The sequence below is a fragment of the Gorilla gorilla genome, chromosome 21 (assembly GCF_029281585.2).
Source record: "Gorilla gorilla gorilla isolate KB3781 chromosome 21, NHGRI_mGorGor1-v2.1_pri, whole genome shotgun sequence".
Lineage (NCBI taxonomy): Eukaryota > Metazoa > Chordata > Mammalia > Primates > Hominidae > Gorilla > Gorilla gorilla.
In genome coordinates this window covers 19,358,591-19,383,453 of record NC_073245.2, presented here as the reverse complement: position 1 = coordinate 19,383,453, position 24,863 = coordinate 19,358,591, and the positions used below count along the sequence as shown (strand labels likewise).

At 39.8% G+C, this 24,863-nt stretch overlaps 1 protein-coding gene across 16 annotated transcripts in view; it reads right to left on the bottom strand.

Moving 5' to 3' along the window:
* The window catches only part of PLCB4 (phospholipase C beta 4), a 411,551-nt gene that overhangs the window by 28,148 nt on the left and 358,540 nt on the right, over positions 1-24,863 (bottom strand). For all 16 annotated transcript variants that reach the window (XM_055373250.2, XM_055373236.2, XM_055373235.2 and 13 more), the window contains 4 exons: positions 16,918-17,006; positions 15,414-15,564; positions 8,319-8,368; positions 8,105-8,170 (listed from right to left, as the gene is read on the bottom strand). In XM_055373250.2, coding sequence (XP_055229225.1) covers positions 8,105-8,170; positions 8,319-8,368; positions 15,414-15,564; positions 16,918-17,006 — 356 coding nt within the window. The remainder of the gene's footprint in view (positions 1-8,104; positions 8,171-8,318; positions 8,369-15,413; positions 15,565-16,917; positions 17,007-24,863) is intronic.

Here is a 24,863-nt window from a genome sequence, read left to right as displayed (position 1 = left end):
AAGCAAATTTATATTTTTTCTAAGGTAGGCTTGACTTTATGAAAATCTAATTCATGAACTTCTTTTAAAGGTTGCATAAAATATAAATGGGGAAGGAATTTTTAAGTCTTTACCAAGACTTCCTTAATTTCCCAGCTAAGTGACTTAACACAGGACTTGATCTACAATTCATTTATATATAAATTCTTTAGAAACGCATTCATGCACAAGGCCTCAGCATTCTTGTCTTTAGGAGGAGTGGAGAAGGGTGATGCTGGATAGGGAGATTCCCAACATAGGAACTTACAGTGGGAACAAAGGCTAGGTGGGCTTGCTGTGGATCTGGGCTTAATTTGTAATTGGAATGCCCCATAAATCTAGCCATATTACCAATGTGTGTGCACCTTTGTGCTATAAACACATTTTCTCCAGAGCTTCTGCAATGTGGCACTGGGTTAAGGACATGGGTTTTTCAGTGCTGGGGTGAGTCACTTACCTTTCCAGAGTATGCTCATCTTTATAATTGGGATAGTGACATTTACTTCATAGGGTTGTTAGGATTAAAAGTAAATCTAATGTATCGAATGTGTGTTACAGCTTATTCAAAACACAGTGACATACAAACCTATCTATACTATTCAATACTCATGATAACATACAGAGAGTGACTTGAGATAGGGATATCAATCAGACTAATTAAATCAATAAATGTTTCCTCCATGCTTGATCTACTGCCCCAGGAATAGAGGAACATGTTGATGTATCCCTGAATGTATTTAACTACTCTTGTAATACTTTGGTACCTACTAAAATGCCCTCCTCCTAGTCTTCTTTCTAAGATTTAGAAATCATTATGGTTGGCTAACCCATGTGTTAATTTTTCCTGGGCAAAAAATTAAATAAATAAGGGGCTTTCTGCAGGTCTCAAAATATATCAGAAGTGCCACAGTCCTATATTATCTTGCAAATATCATTGAAAGGAGGGTGAAGACTATTTCTTAAAATATTTTAGTGCAGAACAGGACAAGTAGAGACTTTGAGGCTTGGATGTAAATTGACACAGATTTTTTTCCTAAGGAAATATTTTGGTGAACCTTATTAATCCAATTAGATATCAGGAATAGGGCTCTTTGTACCACAAAGTTGTTTATGATGGATTCAACTCTATGTAATATGCTCTACAAGAGCAGGGCAGGTCTTTTCTCTTTACCAGTACATGGCACAAAGCCTGGTACAAAGTATATGCTCAATAAGTATTTATTGCATGAATAAAAAGTCAGCATAGGAAAATAGCAAGAGGACTTAGATTCTGGTCCCAGCTCAGCCAATAATTAAACAACTGCCCTTGTGTAACATATATAAATCTTCCCAGGCCTCAATGTCTTTATTAGAAAACTGAGTTAGGGCTGGGCACAGTAGCCCATGCCTGTAATCCCAGCATTTTGGGAGGCTGAGGCACATAAATCACCTGAGGTCAGGAGTTCGAGACTAGCCTGGCCAACATGGCGAAAACCCAACTCTACTAAAAGTACAAAAATTAGCCGGGCGTGGTGGTGCACTCCTGTAATCCCAGCTACTCTGGAGGCTGAGAGACGAGAATTGCTTGAACCCGGGAGGCATAGGTTGCAATGAGTCGAGATCATGCCACTGCATGACAGAGCAAGACTCCATCTCAAAAAAAAAAAAAAAAAAGAAAGAAAGAAAGAAAGAAAGAAAGAAAAGAAAAGAAAAGAAAACTGAGTTAGGTACCTTTGCCTAACCGAATTCATGAGTTGCTTATGAGATGCAAGGTTACTAAATGTATGCAAAAATAATTTGAAAAACTGAAAGCATATTGAATTAAAGTGATTATAATTAATGTCAGTAACAGGAAAGCTGGTCCTGAAAAATTGTCTCTGTTTCTCTTTTTACTCAAAACTCCACCCCTGTGCGGTAGGCAGTGATTGCTGAAGTGTTTTGGGATAACTTGATTCCCAGACACCACTTGTCCTTTCAGAAAGAAATGGGGATCCTAATTAGTGATTTCCATGTGACTCTGGTCAAGTCTCAGCTCATTGTGCTATAAAATGAAGGAGGCATGAAATGATCTCTAAGTCCATCTTAGCTTAAAAAAAATGTCCATTATTGATTTTATTCTTTTGGTCCTTAGTTAAATCATGAAACACTATTGAAGAGACATACATTTCTCATTCATTCAAGCCAAGAGTACCAAAATTAAATGTGTTGACTTAAAGTAAATCTTAACTGGGACATTTTGGGGAAAAACATGTATAGCATTCAGAAGAATTTGTGTACATTTCTTATCCAAGTTAAGAGTAAATTCAGCTTCTTTTGGGGAAAACTGCTGCTGCAATTCATTCTTGTGACTGATGTGACTATGGGCGTGAATGATCGCACCACAGAGGGTGCTGAAAAATTGGAGTAAATCATGTTTGCTCAGCATGTAACTCTGAGATTACCAATAGGTGGACTCTGAGGGCAACTGCTGTGTCTCTGCCCCTTTCCACTGCAAAACTAAGTTATAGGTCTGGTACTAAGGTCTGACCATGAATTAAAATTGATGAGTTTAACAACAGTCTTGGTGCTGTCAGCTAAATTGCTTGCATAGCAAAGAGAAAATTTTCCATCAGTAGCTTTACTAAAAATGCCAGAGTTTAGTAGGCTTCTCAGGCATTTCATTTGACTCATTTAATGTTGATACTGCAAACTGGTGGCCTAAGAAATGTATCCTGCCTGCAGATGTAGTTTTTAGTTTTGGATTTTGTTTTGTTTTTTCCTACGCAGTTTCAAAAAGAGGTTGAATTAGACGCCAATAGTAAAAGATCAGGAAATTCAGATAAGCTTTCTGATTTTTTGACTCTCCTTTAAGAGGACACGACTGACCCATCTACTCTCCAGGCACCAATGGTGGTAGCTCAGACTGACTTGGCCTGTGGATAGAGATGAGTGCTCCCAGCTTTTGTGGAGTCAACACCTGTCCAACTTCCCTCAGCTACTTCCTGCTTGGTCCCCATAGGCAGTTGAATTGTAATTCCCCTTCTAACATGTTACTGGAGATATGTATTCAACTTTGGGTTTTACATTTTTGGCTCTAAGGAATTGACCTCATTGGACAATTGAAAAGCATGCCTGTCTCTTAATGAAAGTAACTGCAGCTCTGGATCCCAATGAGTCATGTGCTGGGGGAGGATTACTGTTAATTAATTCTCCTTTTTCTGTGTCTCATATAATAGACACTTGAAAAACCATTACCCTAGTTTCCATTTCGAATTGAAGTGGTTCTAGAAAGTATGAGACAAGTAGAAGTTTGATTGCCAGTACATTCAGAGGGTCAAAGGCAGTTGACCATTGCCATTTTCCAAAAATAGGCATTTTAATGAGCATTTTTATATCCATCTGGGGTGCAAATGGTCGTTACCCCCATCTTTTCTTCTCAATATCCTAACAGCAAATTGCACACCTATTTGCAAATGGCAGAACCTCACACTCACCCCACTGTTCCTTTTCTATCTGGTAGCTAACCTGCAAGTTTGGAAATAAGCTCTCCTTGGGACCATACATTTATTTCTTAAACTGCTGAGATATAGTTCATAGATTCTCTGCTTCTCTTTAAGTCTAAAAAGTAGAATTATTTATCTAGGCCAGAAGTGGCCAATCTTTTGGCTTCCTTGGGCCACATTGGAAAAAGAATTGTCTTGGGCCACACATAAAACACTGACACTAATGATAGCCAATGAGAGAAAAAAAAAAAAAAGTCTGTGCATAAATCTCATGTTTTAAGAAAGTTTACAAATTTGTGTTGGGCTGCATTCAAAGCCATCCTAAGCTGCATGTGGCCTGGGAGCTGCATGCAGGTTGGACAAGCTTGATCTAGGCTGATATGTAAGAGCTGAGATCTCCCTACAGTTGCTGGATATAGACTAAATAACAGTCCCTGTTCTTAGCTACCAAGGGCTGTTTGGGCCAGGGGCACACTAGTAGGGAGAGTGCAGCCCAGGCCATATTTCTTCATCAGCAGGTCATTTTATGACATAAGGCTTTGGGGTGGTAAGCCTTAGCTCCATGTTGGGTGGCTGAAAACTATTATAAAAGAGCTGTAGACGTCCTTTCACAGAAAGGATGTGGGAATTAATTCTCACTATTATGTGGCAAGAGGATAAAACCTCTGTTTCTTTAAGGAGGCTTGATAAGTGTCTTTGCAGGCGATTAGTGGGGTTTCTACTAAGGGGTCAAGAGATAGTAAAAAGTGCTACATAATGTTCCTAAAAAAACAGTCCTCAAAATTTAGCATGCAGAGGAGAGGAGTTTATTTAAAATGTATTTCTGTATTTCCTATACTCTTTTCTTAGAGCTGATAGCTAAGTGTCAGATAGGCATAAGAATACTTATTTTTGTAAAGCCTCTAGCTCTTGGCCCAATGATCTTATGTTGAAAAACCAGTCCTGAAGGAACCCAAGATATTTGTGCCCTTTTAGGTTCATGATTGCTCTTAAAAACCTGTTACTGAGACCATAAAGAAAAAGATGTGTGAAGAGAAGAAAAATTAGTGTGGGAAACATCAGAGGCAGCTGAGTATAGTGGTTACAAGTCTGAGTTCTCAAGCCAGGCTGAATTTGGTTCAAATCCTGACTCCACCACTTAAAAACTAGGTGATTTGATGAAGTTGTGTTTTTTTAAGTATTAATAAGCTAATCTGTTGAATGGCTGGTAGGCTATAAAAATGGCCACAGTTATTTCCCTTTCTGCATCCACTCCCACTTCTGATGTAACTTTGTCACCTGTCAAAAGGTAGAGACCTCATAAGGCCAGACTTAGGACCTACTTTGGCCAAAAAATGAGGTAGAAGTGATGGTGTGTCAGTTCTGAGCTGGGGCCACAAGAAACTATGCTTGATCTGCTTGGTCTCTCAGGACCCCAGCCATGTGAACAAGCCTGGACTAGCCTGCTGGAAAACAGGAGACCACATAAAGCAGAGAGGAAGTGGTTTAACAGAGGCTTACCTAAATCAGCCAGTCCCCCATCTGCCAACCAAACTGGTAGTAACAGCAGATTCATGAGTGAATACAGCTGAGACCAGAAGAACCATCCAGCTAAACCCAGCTCCAACTACTGATGCACAAAATTGTGAGCCAAATAAATGGTCATTGTTTTAAGTCACTACATTTTAGGGTGGTTTGTTACCCTGCAAAAGCTAACAGATACAAAACTCATATAATTATAGTACTCCTTTATATAACTGTTATGAGAATACCTAAGAATATGTGCTTAAGCAAGTATCAATATGTACAAGCTAGTATTGCCACTTTAAAAGTGTTGACTGACAGAAAAATCAGTGTTAGGATAAACATGTCATATGGAGATCAGGCATGAAGTATGTCCAATGGTAATAGATTCACCACATTGTTCCCCTCTCCTTAAACAGTTTTTCATTTTTTGGTTTTAAAGACAACATGTTTTTGTTGTTGTCGTTGTTTTTTGTTCTGTTTTGTTTTTGAGACAGAGTCTTGCTCTTGTCACCCAGGCTGGAGTGCAGTGGCACAATCTCGGCTCACTGCAACCTCCGCCTCCTGGGTTCAAGTGATTCTCCTGCCTCAGCCTCCCAAGTAGCTGGGATTACAGGCACCTGCCACCATGCCTGGCTAACTTTTGTATTTTCACTAGAGACAGGGTTTTGCCATGTTGGCCAGGCTGGTCTTAAACTCCTGACTTCAGGTGAGATCTGCTTGCCTTGGCCTCCCAAAGTGCTGGGATTACATGCATGAGCCACCATGTCTGGCCTAAAGACAACATGTTAACAGAGCTGGCATCGGTGTATATTAGGCAAGTAAATATTCATTATATTCTTTATCTTAGAAGTTAGCTTGGGCCGGGCATGATGGCTCCAGGGAGTTAATGGACAACTCTGATGTAGGTTAAGTTCTAAAAATTGAGGGGCATCCTTCCTCAGTCACAGTCCTGATAATCAGCAGTATATCAACACGGCCCAAAGTTGATAGTGATTTTCCCTAATGTCCCATGTGCTGTCACTGCATTTGACCCAATGAGGGAACTTGTCCACTTAGTGAGCATCCCATATCCTACACAGGAGTATGGTGCAAGACTACGGATTCTGGACTCTTGATTTTGGTTCAAATATCAGCTATGCTGCTTCCTAACTCTGGGACATCAGATAACTTCACTAATTCCAAATTCCCTCACATGTAAATAGAGACTCACATAGAATTTACCTTACAGGGTAGAGTCTTAAATGAGACAACGCATATAAGGTGCTGAGCACAGCATCTGAGAATTACTGAGCATGCAGGAATTCTAGCTGCTATTATTGCTGCTATTATTACCACCCGCCACAGCATATTTTCTGGCCATGCCTCAAGAAAATATTAAATGAAGCCAAAATCTTTATGTTTCCAACTAGCCCAAAGGCCACTGAGGTGTCTGCTCAATAAAAGAGATCCAATTTAAATGCAAGAAAAATCTGTTAGATAGTGCTGCAGCATACGGGCATCCACTCTATTCCAAATAATTAAAGTCATTTAAGGTGCTTTCTCTCTTATTTCTCATTCTTACTCTTTTTCTGTTGGCTTTCCATAGTTCAGCCTGTTGTCAATAACCAACAACATTGAAGCCCCTACTTTAAATTGTTCTGTCTCCAATAACCCCATTGAGCAATGTAATGAATTTCACTGAATGGAATTATTCATGAAACTTAGAAACAGCCTTTGAAGTGAAGTGACTGTATCAGAAAATCCATTGAGCCCAACAGTTCTGTAATACAGGGAACATTACTAGGATAAGATTAGGCCTAACTTCTCAAAAAATCAGTGTTAGGATAAACTCTTAAAGAAATGACTTCTCAAAAAATCAGTGTTAGCACAAACTCTTAAAGAAATGACAGGGGACAGGGTTCCAGACAATGTTCTCGGCATCTCAATATGTGGAATGATTAAAAGGTATATCACTCAAGCCAAGTTCTGAAGGACATGTCTTGGTTTGAGGCTTGGGTCAGAGAATAAAGAAACAGGAATGCAAGATTAGTTTAAAAGAACTCAGAAGTTCTTTCAAATTAATAAATTATAAATTAAGTTTCTCTTGCTCTCATTGCCCTTAAGAAAAGAGGACAGACATTATCCTACCAGCAGCAGCTGGTTATTATATGTTCTTAGGAAGGAAAGAGGTACTACCTTTTTCTTCTTTACCTGTGAGGGAGTCTGGAAGTGACAATGTTTGAGCGCCATGAAGTTTTTCAACCCACAAGAGAATTCCTGGGGCCACCTCCTGCTGTTCTCTTACAATTTGCAACTAGCTTTTGTAATTTTTCACAATCACTGTCAAAATACCACTTCTTATGGGTAAAAAGCAAAAATAAATCTATTTCAGAAGTAGGCTACTGGGCAAGATTTACATAAGGGAGAAAAAGTGACAAGTGTTCTCTCTCTAGGTGCTGTGAGTGGGAGGTTGACAGATTGCTAGCATCTCCCTCCATGCACCAGTGTGTATGGCAAACTATGTGACAGTGACCTGGCAATTTAGGTAACTAGTGGCTAGAATTGTGAGCTGGTCTTCAATATTTTATATAGTCATGTTATTAGTGAAATATTTTTTTTTTTGAGATGGAGTCTTACTCTATCACCTACACTGGAATGCAATGGCACGATCTCAGCTCACTGCAACCTCTGCCTCCCAGGTTAAAGCGATTCTCCTGCCTCAGCCTCCTGAGTAGCTGGGATTACAGGGGTATGTCATCACACCCAGCTAATTTTTGTATTTTTAGTAGAGACAGGTTTTACCATGTTGGTCAGGCTGGTCTCAAACTCCTGACATCCTATTCTACCCACCTTGGCCTCCTGAAGTGCTGGGATTACAGGCGTGAGCCACTGTGCCCGGCCTAGTGAAACAATTTTTAAATGGATGAAGCTTTGTTATGCATTTGAAAGAACTGTTAGAAATGCAGACTACAAACAAGTGACAAGCACTCCCAAACCGATTCTATTTTTTAATTTCATTGTTAACCAGTTAGAATGAGTTATTGCTGTTAAGTGGTCTGGTATCGGTTTCAAAGTAGTGTTTTTGGCTACAAATGATTCATCCATACATAACACAAAATAGTAGCTTTAGAACACTGTACCTTTGCATGTTTCTTCTTTAAAGAATTTAGCTCCTTCTGCTGTTTCTTTAAATGCTTCAAGTAAGCCTTTGGGAGAAAAATAGAATCAAAAATAGGTTTTTTGTTTTTTTCTTTTTGTAATCACAATGATTACACGTGGTGAGAAACAAAAATATATTGGTGTCACCAATATGTGTAATACAAGAGTGCTTGCAAAATAGTCAAGCAATTTTACCTTCATCTGCTTTAAGTCTTCTATCCTTACTTGAGGGATAAGTTCAATACCTAAACAAACAAAAAAAATTAAGTCACTATGTATACTAAAAATCAGAGAGAATAACTGGTAATATAGAATTGACATATCGAAATCTCATCAAAAGACTTTGAAGCAGCTTTACATATGATGAATATAAACATCTCAAGTTCCTATTACAAAGCAATTAACTGGACAATTGAAATGTTGAATGTCTTAACTTAGGTCAGGTTTCCTACAAGCAGAGCCTGAGAAGGGGATTCATGTGCAAGCGATTGATTGAGGGCAGACTCTCAGGAGAAACCCCTAAGGGAATGAAAGAAGTGGAGCAGGGCAGAGGAACAAGGTAGGGTGTGTTTCCAGTAGAAATCCAGCCTCAGTCTGATCCTGCAGGGAGCTCTTCAGTACAAATGGCACCCAAGAGTCGTTCCACCTTGGCAAAAAGAGGCTGGGCATTTGTAACCCTGGATCAATCAGCTGAGTGCTACAGAGGTTTCACAAAACCTTTCAGGCAAGGGAACTCTCATGGTCCCAGGGCAATTCTATGGAGAATGGCAGCTGAAATGCCCAATCAGCCAAAATTCATAGGAGCTGTGAGATGGGATAGTGAACCCATAAAGGGGAGTTGATCAGGCACAAAAATATCTATTATCCTTATTCTTACCTTTGTATTTCAAGGCATATCATGCCAGTCAACTAATTCCCAACTCTATTCTCAATTCAGTCATCGTGAAAGAATAAAACATTTTTTTCTGGCTTCTCTCTTTTACCAAATTCAATCTTAGCATTTAAGCAATGTGCTATTGAACACAGCAATGCCTTAAACATACAGGAAATAATAAAATCAAACCAGTGTATAACAGGAGCATACCAGGAGGAGCTAGGGTAATACACTAAGTCATCCTGCTATCTGAGTGATGCTAGGCCAGGTGTTGTCATGGCAACAACAGTTGTAGCCAGATCCCCAAACAGTTTCTGTTTGACTGCAGATTTTCATCTTAGGCAAACAAAATGAATGTGTACTCTGTGCTATAATTGATTTCCATTAGAATCCCAAAGGCTAGGTATGATATATTCAAGAAAGATAGGCATCAAGTCCCAGGCTCTTGTTTTTCCCTTTTATTCATTTTAAGATGTGCACATTCAATGATAGGGTGGTCAGGCCGCAGAAGGAAAGTTTTGGCTGAGGGAAATCAGCCTTGTGATCTGTAACATTTTATGATCGGGGTATAAAGGGTCCATGGGGCTCTCTACTGATCTCCTAAGTTGGCTTTCATAAGCTGTCTCTCTAGTGACTGAGGCAGGGTAAGGCAAGGGAGTGACTCCTGGCACACAAAGAGCTCCCTGTCTTTAGGCCTCAGCTCTCTCATCTGTAAAATAAACATACAGGATTTGGGGAGTATGCAAGGTCCTCCAGAGATCTAGCAAATTCTAAGAGTTTGACCCAGTCTGATGAAACTTACTTTCTCTCTCTCAATTTTTATTTTCTTTTTGATCTTGGTTCAACTAAGTCTTGATTAAAAGGAACCTACAAAAACATAAACTTTCCTCAACTACCTGGTTTTGTGTTTTGGGGGAAAGACACAATTTGTAAAAATGTTGGTTCCCATAAGTGATTTAGTTAGAAAAAGAAACCACACTCTACAGAAGAGGACAGTTCCATCTGCATGCCAAGAACAGCCTTCCTCATAGAGCTTTACACAATAATGGGAATGTTCCACGCGTGGGTCTGTCCAACTGACGGCCTCTAGCCATCTGTGGCTCTTGAGCACCTGAAATGTGGCTAGCGTGAATGAGGAACTCAAGGTTTAACTTTTAAGTTAATTGTTAAATAAATTCAAATAGCCCCATGTGGTTAGTGGTAGCCCCATGTGGTTAGTGGCTACTATATAGGACTGTGCAGGTCTACAGGCTTCCCTGGTATGAAAGTAGGTTAGGCAGCACATTTTGGGTTTTAGCTAATTGAAGTTTCACTACATAAAGTTTTTGTTCATATCAGCATAGTTCCTTAACAATAACTTGTTTTCTCTTAATCGCTAATCTGGAAATTAGGAGCTGGGTTTTCTTAATCCTTTGTTCTTAAAATCAGAAAACAAAAAATAATGTCATGTTGGTGCAGTTGTTGCTGTTTGGCTGAATGTCTAAGAAAAACAGTTTGGAATTTCAAACCTCCCCACCTTCATAGATGTCGCAGCAAATGCCGTCTGCTCCAGCCACACACTATGCCCTCTCTACATCAGCTCTTCTAGTTCACTTCCAATTGCCAGCGTCTGAATGCCGAGAATTTATCCCTTCCACAGGAACCCTCAAGAAAAGGCTGACAGGAGTCAGGGTATACATTCCCCAGCTCCCTCATCCCTCTAAGAGGAGACCTCTGAGAAGTATGTCCAATAGCAGCCCCCAGAGTTTCTCCAGGGCATTAAGTTCCAGGTGCCTACTGGCAACTGGCTTTAAAACATTCTAATTACTGGCTGCCTTCCCTCCCTGGTGTCACTTCTTCACATCTCTCTCTATCCATGTCCACTGCCTCCCAGAATAAACTACTTGCACTGGAAGCCTTCTCTCAGGGTCTTTGGGGTGACTCAAATTAAGACAGTTTTCTGGAAAGAAATGGAGGCTTGCTTTCTCAAATGACATCACTTCCCCCAAAGGCTCCTGGAGTAGAGTTTATTCCCCACCCCACCCCAATCCATGGAGAGGCGTGGGAAGAACACCTACAGACTTCTCTCTTGTACTTCCGTGTCATTCTCCTAAAAACTATCATACAAAAGAACAGACTTCTCACTTACAGCAGGCTCTGCTGAGCCTAACTACCTCCACATGTGTCCTTTTAGGTCACACACTGCCCTGCCCCATGAACTTCATATCTGAATTGTGGTTTTCCTACGCAGGCATTCCCAGACGTCCAACACAGTGATTCAATATGCATGAGAAGAATATGCTGAGTGACTTTTCTTTCTGTTTTCATGATGCCTTCCATTCTAGAAATCTTCATCTCCACTTTACCTCACCTCCCACTGACAGTTGTAAACGGGATGTTAACACTGCCCTTCCTCCAAGACAAGTAGCTTAGAGTAAACTCTTTCTGACTGCAATCTCCATCCTGCCAACTTCACTCACTCCCTCACACCTACCAAGCAAGCTTTTTACTTTCATCTTGTTCCTGGTTCCCTTTAACCTTTTCCTTTCCTAGAAAAGTCTCTCTCCTCTAGTATCTACCGCACTGGAACATTAACCTATATATTATGATCAGGGTGGCAGACTGAGTGCAAAAATGGCCAAAAAATTCCACCCCTCCCTGTTTCCACACCTACTTACATGTGACTTTGGAATTTCTCCCATCAATATGTGGAATCTGTTTCCCCAACTCTTGAATCTGAGCTGGGCCATGTGACTTGCTTGGGATGATGGAATGTAGTGGAAAGGATGCCATGCCAGTTCTAAGTCTAGGACTCATCAAGGAACCTGACATACAGATGGTTCAACTTACAGTGGTTCAACTTTGTGATGATGCAAAAGTGATATGCATTCAGTAGAAAGCATATGTTGATTGTGAATTTTGATCTTTTCCTAAGCTAGGGATATGCGCTGGGGCTGCAGCAAGCCTCAGCTCCCAGTCAGCTGTATACTCTACAGTGTACTGCATTTAATAAGTTACATGAAATATTTAACACTTTATTATAAAATAGGCTTTGTGTTAGATGATTTTGCCCAACTGTAGACTAATGTAGGTGTTCTGAGCACATTTAAAATAGGCTAGACTAAGCTAAGCTATGACGTTCGGTAGCTTAGATATTAAACACATTTTTTTTTATTATACTTTAGGTTTTAGGGTACATGTGCACATTGTGCAGGTTAGTTACATATGTATACATGTGCCATGCTGGTGCGCTGCACCCACTAAATCGTCATCTAGCATTAGGTATATCTCCCAATGCTATCCCTCCCCCCTCCCCCCACCCCACCACAGTCCCCAGAGTGTGATATTCCCCTTCCTGTGAACCTACTCATCTGACAAAGGGCTAATATCCATAAACACATTTTTGACTTAATGATATGTTCAGCTTATGGGGATGTAACTCTGTCATAAGTCAAGGAGCATCTGTACTTTCACCTCCATTTTAGAACACTGCAACTACCATGTGAACAAGCCCAGGCTAAGCTGATGAAAGATGAGAGTCCACAAGGAAGACAGCCCACTTGTCCCAGCCAATGACACTTTAGCTGAACCCCAAACATTTGAATAAGCATAGCTAAGATCAGCTGAGTCACTGATACTAATCCTCCCATAACCAGAAAAGCCACCCAGACAACCTCATGAGCTATAATAGATGCTTACTTATTTAAATTACTGACTTTCGTGATTGCTTGTTACACATCAATAGCCAACTGTTACAGTGTCATAACTTAATGGTCTTCAAACTTTTGGTCCCAGACCATACACATTATGATAATTTCAGGCTTGCAACTCCCTAAGCTGTACTTTGTCCACAGTTGTTGCTGAGTTTCTGGGCACTGCTGAAGAAGTAATGAGATCAAGCTACATCAACTTAGTACACACCACCAACCCTCACCAGGGTCCTGTGTGCTATGTGGCAGACCTTCTCCTTATTTCTTGTGGACCATTCTATTCCAGCCAGGGGCAACTCCAAAGCTTTTCTATACTGCTGTTTTTCAGTTCTACCTCTACGTTTCTCAGCAGAGAGCAGCCACCTAACCAACTTCTTAGATCAGATAAAATCTATCTGTGTTATACTACAAAAATGACCACTATTTCTTTCTCCTCTAATCAAGAGGTAGAGTCTATTTCTCTACCCCTTGAATATTGGTTCACTTTGTGACCTGCTATGGCCAATGGGATACTAGCAGAGGCTGGAAAAGGGCTGCTCTTTAAACTCAGGGAGTACCATATGAACAAGCCTGCTCAGGCTTCAGGATAATGTGAAACAACTTGCCAAATGACAGATGTGTGCATAAAGTCATCCCACATCTACCTTCCAGTCAACCTATCAGCTGATCACAGGTGCATAAGCAAGACACAGAGATTAGCCAAGCCAGCTTAGACCAACCAACCCAATGAAACATGATCTCAATAAATGGTGGTTGTCTTAAGCTACTAAAATTTGAGGTCATTTGTTATGCAGCATAAGCTGACTGATACACCGTCTGTCAAGAATTCTTCCTGTCTATCCTGAAACTTCTATTCACTCATCATTCTTCTTAGCTCAGACAGAACATATCTCTTCCTTCCTTATCCAGCTGAATTTCACCCTTTCTGTTGATTCAGATCTTCCTTATAGCCTTGTTTTACCATGTACTCTCTTTTGCATTGTCCTTGTTTTTCTTTATTAGTCCCCACCAACATGCTACTGTCCTCCAGAACAACCATTTTATGTCTTAAATTATGTCTCACATTTTTTTAACCATGTTTCTACCTTCATCATCCAATCACCCCTGGTTCAACTATAATTTTATAATCTTCACTTCTCTGGACTTGTCTACAGCATCTTCTCAAAACTAATTCTTCCTAGAACATAGATCTCTCTTTTTTCTTTTTTCCCATTCATTCTGCCTTGTAAGTATTCTTATTCTGTTTCTCTGTCCCTCCTTCTTCTTCTCCACCTGATATAGATTTGGTAATTGCATATTTCTGCCCAGATGTATCAGCAACAGCTTGTCCTCAGTGATATACAGGACCAAAATCATCTTCCTTACCAAAAGCAGCTCTTCCTCCTAACTCCTCTACTTCTCTCAATGGTACCATCTATCTCTGGGATCTGTCCTTGAAGTCTGGTTACCAAAAAGCCCCTTTCTGCCTAAGGCCCATATCAAAGCTGCCAACTTATTTCTTTTTTTTTTTTTTTGAGATAGAGTCTCGCTCTTTCATCCAGGCCGGACTGCAGTGGCGCTATCTCAGCTCACTGCAAGCTCCGCCTCCCAGGCTCACGCCATTCTCCTGCCTCAGCCTCCCGAGTAGCTGGGACTACAGGGGCCCGCCACCATGCCTGGCTAATTTTTTGTATTTTTAGTAGAGACGGGGTTTCAACATGTTAGCCAGGATGGTCTCGATCTCCTGACCTCATGATCTGCCCGCTTCGGCCTCTCAAAGTGCTGGGATTACAGGCATGAGCCACTGCACCCGGCCTCAAGCTGCCAACTTATTTCTATTCTTCCTTCCTTTTGACAATTTCCAACTTAATCTAGATTTCCTTGCCCCTATCATTCATTAAACAGCCCTTTACTTCCTGAGAAAATAGACTACTAGATTTTAACTAGGCATGGTTCCAGGGACACACTGATGATGAGGTGTGGTCTCACCTGCAATAACCTCTTTCTCTGGTTGTTAATACTTTATTAACACAATGTGATAGGTGTGTTATAACAGAAGCATGAGTATCATAATTCTTACCTTGCCCTTAGCATGCCCACTTTCAATGAATTCTTCTGCCAAGACTATAATTTTCTTCAAATACTCCTTTGACTCATTTCCCATGACCTTCTCAGGATGACCCCAGAATTCTTTCCAGAACAAGAAAAATGAACTCCTTGCCACTCCCTATCAGCATTCTCCCTGCCCACTTTCCCTCCAGTATGGAATGGGCACCATCCAATCAATGGATGTCTGGCCAATTCATATGGAAACCAATTAAAATAACCAGCACAGTTGTTTCCCTACATACTGGCTGAATATGAGACACGTGATTCTTTGTGACGCCACCTCTTAATGATCTTTTGTTTCATCTACAGGTAACCACATGGAATTGGCCTTCAAGTGCTCATTTGATAATTTTACAAACAAATAATCATGTTTCTACTTATGGGGGAAAATTATCAGTATGAGAATTTAGAAATGTCCAATAGGAATAACTATGTTGGTTCATGAGCCCACGGCCTGTCCAGGTAATTACCTACCGGAGGGTCTGGAAGAGAGTGGGGATGAATTAGTTAACATCACTGTGTAAAAGGTTCTTTCCCACAAAGAACTTCGAATTTATATATTTCCTAAAGCTATAGATACTGTACACTGTGTAATTAAGGTGGGTGCAGAAGATAAGGAACCCAACAGCTCTCTCTCACCTTTCTTGGCTTCCACACCAGAGGCCAGGGCAGCCGTGGTGGTTGGTCTGAGCTCAGAGCTACTCTGAGGGGTCACATTTGCTTTGGCGGTGTTGGCCTTTCCTTTCTTGTCATTTTTGGAAGTGTCACTGGGCACGTCGGCTATGTCACTCTGGAACAGAAACATTTACATTGACCCAAATGAAAGTCACTCAAGGTCAAGTATCTTGTACATTCTTTATTTTACTGAATCCAGTAAACTTCTACCATACTCTTCCTAGACTTCTACTCTCTTAAAGGCAAAGGATCCAGCCAAGGAAAGAAGATCCAACTTCTTAACAAGCAGAGAATACTTTCTCTTTTTCTAGCTATTGGAGAGATGCTACATCCATTCCAAACTGAGGAGTCTGGTAAAGAGAACATTTAAAAACAAAGAAACAACCCACATGTGCAATGGAACGGGAGAAGGTTGGGATGTAAGGCTGGCAAACAGTGAAAAATCAATAATAAATGCCATTTTGGCTGGGCATGGTGGCTCACGCCAGTAATTTCAATGCTTTGGCAGGTCAAGGTGGGAGGATTGCTTGAGGCCAAGAGTTTGACACCAACCTAGGCAACAGAGTGAGACCCTGTCTTGACAAAAAAAGTAAAAAAATTAGCCAGGCACAGTGGCATGCATCTGTAGTCCCAACTGCTGAGGATGCTGAGGTGGAAGGATGGCTTGAGCCCAGGAGTTTAAGTTTATAGTCAGCTATGATCACACTACTGCACTCCAGCCTGGGCAACAGAGCGAGATCATATCTGTTAAAAAATAAATAATTAAAAATAAAAAGCAATTATCATTAATTCACTGAACTGGGTTAACTGGTATTTCAGTGTATCATAGAAACATCCTGTACAGTACAGTTTGAATATCCCTTATCTGAAATGCTTGAGACCAGAAATGTTTTGGATATCAGATTTTGGAACATTTACATATACATAATGAGGTGTCTTGGGGATGGGACCCAAGTCTAAACAGAAAATTCATTTATGTTTTATATACATCTTATACACAGCCTGAAGGTAATTTTATACAATATTTTTAGTAATTTTGTTCATGAAAGAAAGTTTATGTACAGTGAAACTTTAAAAAGCAAAGGTATGACTATCCAATGTCAGCACTCGAAAAGTTTTGAATTTTGGAACTTTTCGGATGTTGCATTTTTCTGATTAGAAATGCTCCACCTACATTTTAAATTTTCCCAAAAGTATAACAAATGTTTTGCATTTTCTTTCTAATGGGGAAGGGGTCCCCAGATGTGAGTTAAGCCACTGATGATGAAGTGGATTTTTCTGATGGCAGTCACATTTTATTAAACATGCCACACTTTTGTAGACAGTTAACTATTGTTGAATTGATGAGCTCAGTTTTAAAAACCCTCCTTAAATTTGCTAATTCATTACTTTGTCTTGTTTTTGTAAACACTGTTTGATAATCAAACTCCCACAACTTGGCCATCTTTAATCAATCATTTCTACTTACGGTTTCAATGCCCATAGCTCTCATTTGGTCTGCTCTCTTTTCTGTAATTGAGAGAAATTTCTTTGGATCTGATAAAGCATCCACGATATCTAGGGAAAAAAAACCCCAATGAACCGTTAATTCTGTTTTACTGAAAATATTCATTAAAACTCTGCTTAATAAACTACAATCCTGGATACCTGTTGTGCTTTCTGTTAACAATCTTTTCCTAGGACATAAGACACACTGAGGAAGGCACAGCTAGTTGCAGAAAACAAGAAAGGAGTTAAAAGCAAGGGCCAAAGACCAGATGATTTTTTTATTTAGTTTTTCCTGATACAAAGTTTTTCCTGATATGAAGGAGGCAAAGTGTCAGGACAAACTGAGTGAAGTGTGTGGGTTCTAGACTGTTTCTTCACTTGTGTGTGACTTTCAGCAGGTTGATTAATGTCCCCAGCCTCAGTTTCTTTATCTGGAAATTAGGGTGGATACCACCTGCCCTGCAGAATAATCAGGATAATTCAATGAGATGATGAACACAAAAAGTACCTGAGGCAGGTAGGTCTTATTTTTCGATACAGAAGGATAATACACATTCAAAGCCAATTTTGGTTCCATGATAGACAAAATGAAATCTTTCTCTAGTGTTTTCTCAGGTATAACTTGAACTTAAAAGATAGTAGAATTTCATATTTTATATTAATGCCATTTGAAGATTTCCAAGTACTTTCAGAGTTTCATATAATCGTGCACAATTTACTCATACTATAGAAGTCAAAATTATTCTTGTTAACTTGAAACCATCCATAATTTATACATTTTAAATACTGTGTAAGTTTATAAAGTTTTCCCTAACAGAATCGCCTTCCTAATTACAATCTTAGGATAATTCTTAAGATAACGTTCTCAGTACACGGGGCACATAATTCTCTAGGTTTCAATTTTTTTTTCTTTTCCTTTTTATAACAGAAAATAACATTTCCACATGGTTGGCCGGACGCAGTAGCTCACGCCGGTAAACCCAGCACTTTGGGAACACGAGAAGGGTGGATCACCTGAGGTCACGAGTTCAAGACCAGCCTAGGCAACATGGTGAAACCCCGTCTTTACTAAAAATACAAAAATTAGCTGGGCTTGGTGGCGCATGCCTGTAATCTCAGCTACTTGAGAAGCTGAGGCAGGAGAGTCACTTGAACCCAGGAGGCGGAGGTTGCAGTGAGCAGAGATCGTGCCAATGTACTCCAGGCTGGGTGACAGAGTGAGACTCCGTCTCAGAAAAAAAAAAAATAAATAAACAAATAAAATAAAATAACATCTGCACATGGTAAACATTCAAATATATAAAATGAAAAGTGAAAACTTTCTCTCCTGCCAATCCTACGCCCAGAAGGTAACTATTATTATCCATTTCTTGTATCCTTTCTGATATTTTTTAAAACTCCAAATGGGTTCATAGTTTTCTGCACCATTTTTTAATGTCAAATATCTTGGGAAACATTCTCATATTGGCAATATAGCTCTAATACATTAATTATAAGGGTTGCTTAAACTTTCCATTCTCTGAATGGTGATAATTTCTTTAACCAGTTCCTATTGGTAGACAGCTTGTCCTTCCAGTTCTTTGCTATTAAAGTATTGTAGTGAATGTCTTTGAACATTTCATAGCATACCTCTACATATATTTATAGAATAGATTCTTAGAAGTTAGAATGATGGGTAAGAGTATTTCTCCTATGGTAGTTATTGCCAAATTGCCCCCCACCGAAATTGCATCAATTTATTCTCCCACCAGTGGCATGTGAGAAGGTCTGTTTTTATCACCCATGATCCCTAAGAACTCTTTGCCTCTCAACAACAGCTGTGGAAAAATTAGTTCTTAAATCTTGCTCAGGAAAAAAAATCACAGACAATTATTTTTGGCAAGTTAATATTCTAGGAATTTATTTATATATTTTAAACTCTTTGTTACAAAACATTTCAAGTATACACAAAAGTGGAGAGAACAGTACAATAACCCCTCATATATTTATGATGATAACCCAACAACTATAAACATTTGTTTGCCACATTTCCTTTATATTCCTTTCATTTTTTCTCTTTCCTCTCTAATAAAAAAATTTAAGGTGAATTCCATATATCAGAACATTTAATTCCTAATAACTTGTCTCTGCAGCTCTAAATTTAATTTGGAGCCAACCATCCCAGTGCTATATCCAACAAAATTGGTGTAATTCTTTACTATGATATAATACACAGCCCATCTTAATATTTCCCCTATTTATAGCTACATTGTTTGAATCAAGGTACCAAATTTCACACTATGTCTCTGATAATTATGTCTCTTAAGTCAATTTTAGTCTAAAGCAATCCCTCTTGACATCTTTCTTTAAGGATACTTCTAGGAGGTGCTGTGACTTTATATGCATCACACTGAGGGACATAAAGGCTGGTTCTCCCACTTGTGATGCTAAGTTCCTCAAGTAGGCTCAGGAGGTGGCAGCTTGCAGGAGGTGGCAACTCGATCTCTGCATTCATACTGCTGCTATCTACCTTCACAACAATTCGGTGATTCTCATGGCAATACTTTGGCTCCCAACATTACTTTTAGTGGTGCTGATGGTGCTGACATCTCTCTTCAGTCAGTAGTGTCTGGGGGAGACACAGGGTCTACCTCCATTGCTTAGAGAGGAAATGCAATATTCAGAAGACTCCTCTGATGCCAATTCATGTCCTTTCTACTCAGCATCCTTCTGCCCTGTGGTCACTGGTCAATCATGAGGTGATGCTGTGTTAGGAGAACCACATGGCTTTCTCATCGTCATCAGGATGCCATGAAGTGGGCATGATTAAGGTCCTTCAGCACACGAAGACACAATTTGACCAACCTAGACTTTTAGCACAACTCTTTGTGCCTGACTCCCAAATGCCTCTTCTTGCCACTTGTCCACACCATTATGAGGCAGAGTGAGGTTTAACTTGTATCCATTAAACTTTTCTGCCCTTCTTTGGAGGAGATATACTTGGTCTATGCTTCTCTGTACATTCCCACGTCAGATATGTTTTGCCAAGTATCCAATCCCAATGGCACATTTCAGTGATAACACACAGGACTGGGTGGTTAGGAAACAAATACTCACTAATTTTTAATAACATATAATCAGTCTGGGGGCCTGAAGAGAGTATATGGCATTTTTGAGGAGTAACTGGTAGTCTTTTCCATAGGAATAACAGATAATACTTTAATTACTTAAAACAAGTTACAGAATCAATAAAGCAAGACATTAAAGAATCAATAAAGCAAGATATTAAATGATCCATCTATCCTAACCAAGCATTTTTGTTTATTTTTGTGTCATTTTTGCACATGAATACATATTTTCCATGGTTTATTAGAAGTTATATAACCTGCATTTTCATTGATGCATATATTATATTGGCATAGTTCTGAAAATTATTTTTAGTAAACGGGTAATGTCACATTGATTTTCTATATCAAACTATTCCCCACAGGTAGATACTTAGATGGGCTTTCAACTTTTCTATAAAAAGATGAATTTAGGAATATCTTAGTGCAAAAAATGATTTCTTTGTCATTTTATCAGAAAGTTAATGGTTCAGTTAAATAATATAGCACTTTATATAACTCATATGCCTGATAGGCATTCCTAACAAAATTTATTCTTAATAAGCTTTAAAATAGTTATTGAAGAATGATGAATGGAAGGAGTACTAAGAAAATAAAGCAGAGGCTGGTCACGGTGGCTCATGCCTGTAATCCCAGTACTTTGGGAGGCTGAGGTGGGTGGATCATTTGAGGTCAAGAATTTAAGATCAGCCTGGTCAACATGGTGAAATCCTATCTTTACTAAAAATACACACACACACACACACACACACACACACACACACACACACAAACACACACACACACAAATTAGCCCCGTGTGGTGGTGCACACCTGTAATCCCAGATACTCGGGAGGCTGAGGCAGGAGAATTGCTTGAACCTGGCAAGTGGAGGTTGCAGTAAGCTGAGATCATGCCACTGCACTGCAGCCTGGGCAACAGAGCAAGACTCTGTCTCATAAAGAATAAAAAATAAAAATTAAAAGCAGAATTGAGAGGGTGGAGTAGGTTGAATAGTGTCCACCAAAACTCCTGTCTACCTAGAACTTCAGAACGTGATGTTATTTATAAACAGGGTCTTTGCTTAGGTTTTAGAAGAGGACTGAAATGAGATCATACTAGATCAGGGTGGGCCGTAAATCCAATCACTAGTGTCGCTATAAGAAGGGAGAGAACATGGAGTCACAGGGAAGAAGGCCATGTGACAATAGAGGCAGAGACTGGAGTGGTGCATCTTCAAGCCAAGGAATGCCAAGGACTGTCTGAAGCCACCAGAAGCCAGAAAGAGGCAAGGAAGGATTCTTCCCGAGAGCCTTCAGAGGGGGCATGGCCCTGCCCACCACTTAGTCTCAGGCTTCTAGCCTCCATAAATCTCTGCTGTTTTAAACCACCCAGTTTGTGGTTATTTGTTACAGTCGTTCTAGGAAACTAGGGCAGAGGGAGAACAAGACAACTGTACATTCGATTGCCAACAGTAATTGAGGGGAAAAAAATTCACTACTTAAATTCTTGGGTATGCATCTTCCATAAAAAGTCATGTGCTTAAGTGTACAAGGCAGGCTTTATCATTAAGACTATGGAGGGTCCAGCAGCCCCTGGAGACCTCCTGCTAGAATACCAGTGGTTTTCCTCCTGTTTATGCAGCAATGTCTTGGTCTCAGCTTCTAGGGCTGATTCTACACAATTCTGACCTAGCTGAATCCACATATTGTCTTGTTTGTCACAGGCAAGCTATCTGAGATGCTCTCATCAGCCATCTTCTATCGGATTATGTAGATGTCACCTAAATGATACAACAAAATCGGAGCCTGCTGAAGATTTATCCATTAGCTGGATAAACATCATTACTTAAATCTATCTTGAATTACCAATATTAAGAAATCTAGACACTATTAGGGACATATGATGCCAGATCCTAACATCCTGCTTTATTTGGTCTTATTTTTTGAAACGTCTTATTTGAGATGTTTTATTTGCAGTTAGAGGCTGCCTTTACCTTTAAGAAATTACAATATACAATAATAATGCAATATAATGTTCTTGAACAAAATGCAACAAAAATATGAAAAGTGTAAAGTAAGGTTTGTTCAAATTAAATCAGATAAGACAAAAAAGAGATTACAAAAGGACTAAATGCCTTGAGCAAGGCTAAAGTTAGCAGGCTATTTGAAATGGATGCTTCATTCCTAGCAATTTCATATAACAAACTAGATACTTCTAGGATAAGCATGTCCAACCCATGGCCCACAGGCCACATGTGGCCCAGGATGGCTTTGAATGTGGCCCAACACGAATTTGTAAACTTTCCTAAAACATGAGAATTATGCACAAACTTTTTTTATTTTTATTTTTTAAATTTTATTTATTTATTTATTTATTTTTATAGCTCATCAGCTATCGTTAGTGTTAGTGTATTTTATTTGTGGCTCAAGACAATTCTTATTCTTCCAATGTGGCCCAAGGAAGCCAAAAGATTGGATACCCCTTTCTAGGATGTCTAATTGGGTCATGTGGTGGCAGGTGTTCATTCTGTAGCTGGAGTTATAGAACAACGCAGAAGAATGGCATTTGAATACCTGGGACAGTTCTGACAAAAACTCTCTGCCGAAGTGCAAAGGGCTCAGCATTAGGGAGCCAAGGCCTGCCTTGGCATCTTTAAGATAATTTTTCATTGTAATTCGGTTTCTCCACTGGCCAGAGGCATATATATGTGAGACATATGGATAGGTAGATACGAAGAGTGCTGGATATCAATAAAGGAAATTGATTTTTAATAGCCACATTTAAAATAATCTATAATCAGAGAATGAAAAGCTCTACCTCAAATATCTCATACTTACCTACTTGTGTAACTGTACTTGAAAAATGGTATTTATTTTTTCCTTGCCTCAGCCCAGAAAAATAACTTGAGGAAGTGGTTAAATAAATCTGGTATATTCTTGGCCAAAGTTTTGCATATTCAAGTAAACCCAGTATCTTTCTTTGGTGCCAATATGACATTTCACTGGGCTTCCTTCCTTTTATTGGGGAATACTGTGGCTGCCTATTTCCCATTTAGTTTAGGGTTCCACAGGATAAATCACTGTGGCAAGAATTCATTTTCAGTGCTGATCGGCATCCACTGGCAGGTGAGTAGGCCTTGCTAGGGGGGAGCCACATTGTACATCTAACAGGGTAGAGATGGATGCATGCAAACTCCTGACTCTGCAGAACCCATGTGGCTGGCCTAAAACACCCTAGATTCTTGGAGGCCACAGCAGGGGCTCCGGAACCTCTCTTTTTAAAAGAAACCAGTCTGCTTTTTCTGATTTGGTTCTTTCATTAAGATTTAACTTAAAGCTCTACTTATGTGTATTTTTAAAAACGCCATCTATTTCTGGGCATAATGTCATTTCCATGAAGCTGGTCTCTCCTAGTAAAGACTTTCCATGTAGGCCCTGCTTTTCCCCTCCCTTCCTCCCTGCCATGCTTCCTGACTTTCACATAGAGTTGAAAGCATCAATTTAGGTGTCTCTAAGAATGGAAATGAAGATAGCAATTCCTTAGTACAGACTTCCAGATGCTTATTGGCTTTTCAGGAGAACTCGGTTGATTTTTGTTTGTTTAACGAATGCTTTTCAAATCATTGAGTGCCTCAGTGGTGAGCACTGCCCATGGCACCTACACTCCCCCTCCCCATCCCTATGTGCTCCCTCCTGGCCCAGGTTCCCTCCCGTTCCCCTCTACTATTCCTAACTTACCAAGAGGTACAGGCAGAAGAAAAATCCTTTTCCCCTATCAGCTGCAATGTGGTGCTGATAAAGAAAGGCAAATCCCAAGTCTATGATTTTGTCTTAGTCCTTTGGGTTCCTACCAAAAGATTAAGCATTTCTCAAACTGCATTTCCTAGAATGGTAGAAAATACAGTAGGTGCTTGGGCAACAAGATCCTGTGGTCAAATAAGATTGGGAAATGCTCATGTTCTCCCCCTCCCCTTGGGCATTCACCATACATCCCAGGAGCCATGCAATAGATAAGCCTGTTTAAATTTGCTTAGTCTAGCAATTTCCAAAGTATTTTACCATAATCCATCCTGCCCCCTTCCCCTCCAGAGCTTTTCTTCTTGAAGTCTGACTAATATTTTCTGTAGTACAGAAAAGGCCACAAGAAAGATATCACTGTGAATATGCAACTGGGTTTTTCAACAAATATTTAATAAAATATGACATTTTGGCACCCTTAAGGAAGAGGACAGATAGAACAAGTTTAAATTGCATCAGGAAGTCCTGAGATTATTTCCCAGGAATGGCATCTTAATTAAGAACATTCTTTCTCTGGAAATATCTGATATAAGAAACAGCCAACTATCTTTGTAAAAATGGTTGGAAAGCAACCCTATGAAAACCCTGGGCAGAGACCCAGGATGTATTTTTAATCATAGGGAAGGTGGAAAGGGGAAATGTACAAAGAAATAGAGGGTCACTTCATCTTCCCTGACATAAAATAGTTGTAGAAGAGGAGGCAAAATTTATGGTTGCAGAAGTAATGATCAGCACTGCCCGAGGAACAAAGCGCTGGGAGGCTCATGAAACACAGCGGGGAGTGACATTTCGATACAATGCTGAGACTCCACAGATTTTGGAAGCAAAGCATCAACTCTCTTATTTGCTCCCCTCCCTATCACTCAGTAATAATAAAATAAACACAAGTGATAAAACCTACCCAAAGCAACAGTGGGTGAAAAAGAAATACTGACACTCGTTTCATTGCCATTAGCCCTGGAACTGCTTCCTGTCTCCTACAGCAGTGTCTAACAATGATAAAGCCTTGCAATGGGCAAATGCCATCTACGGTGGCGTTGGC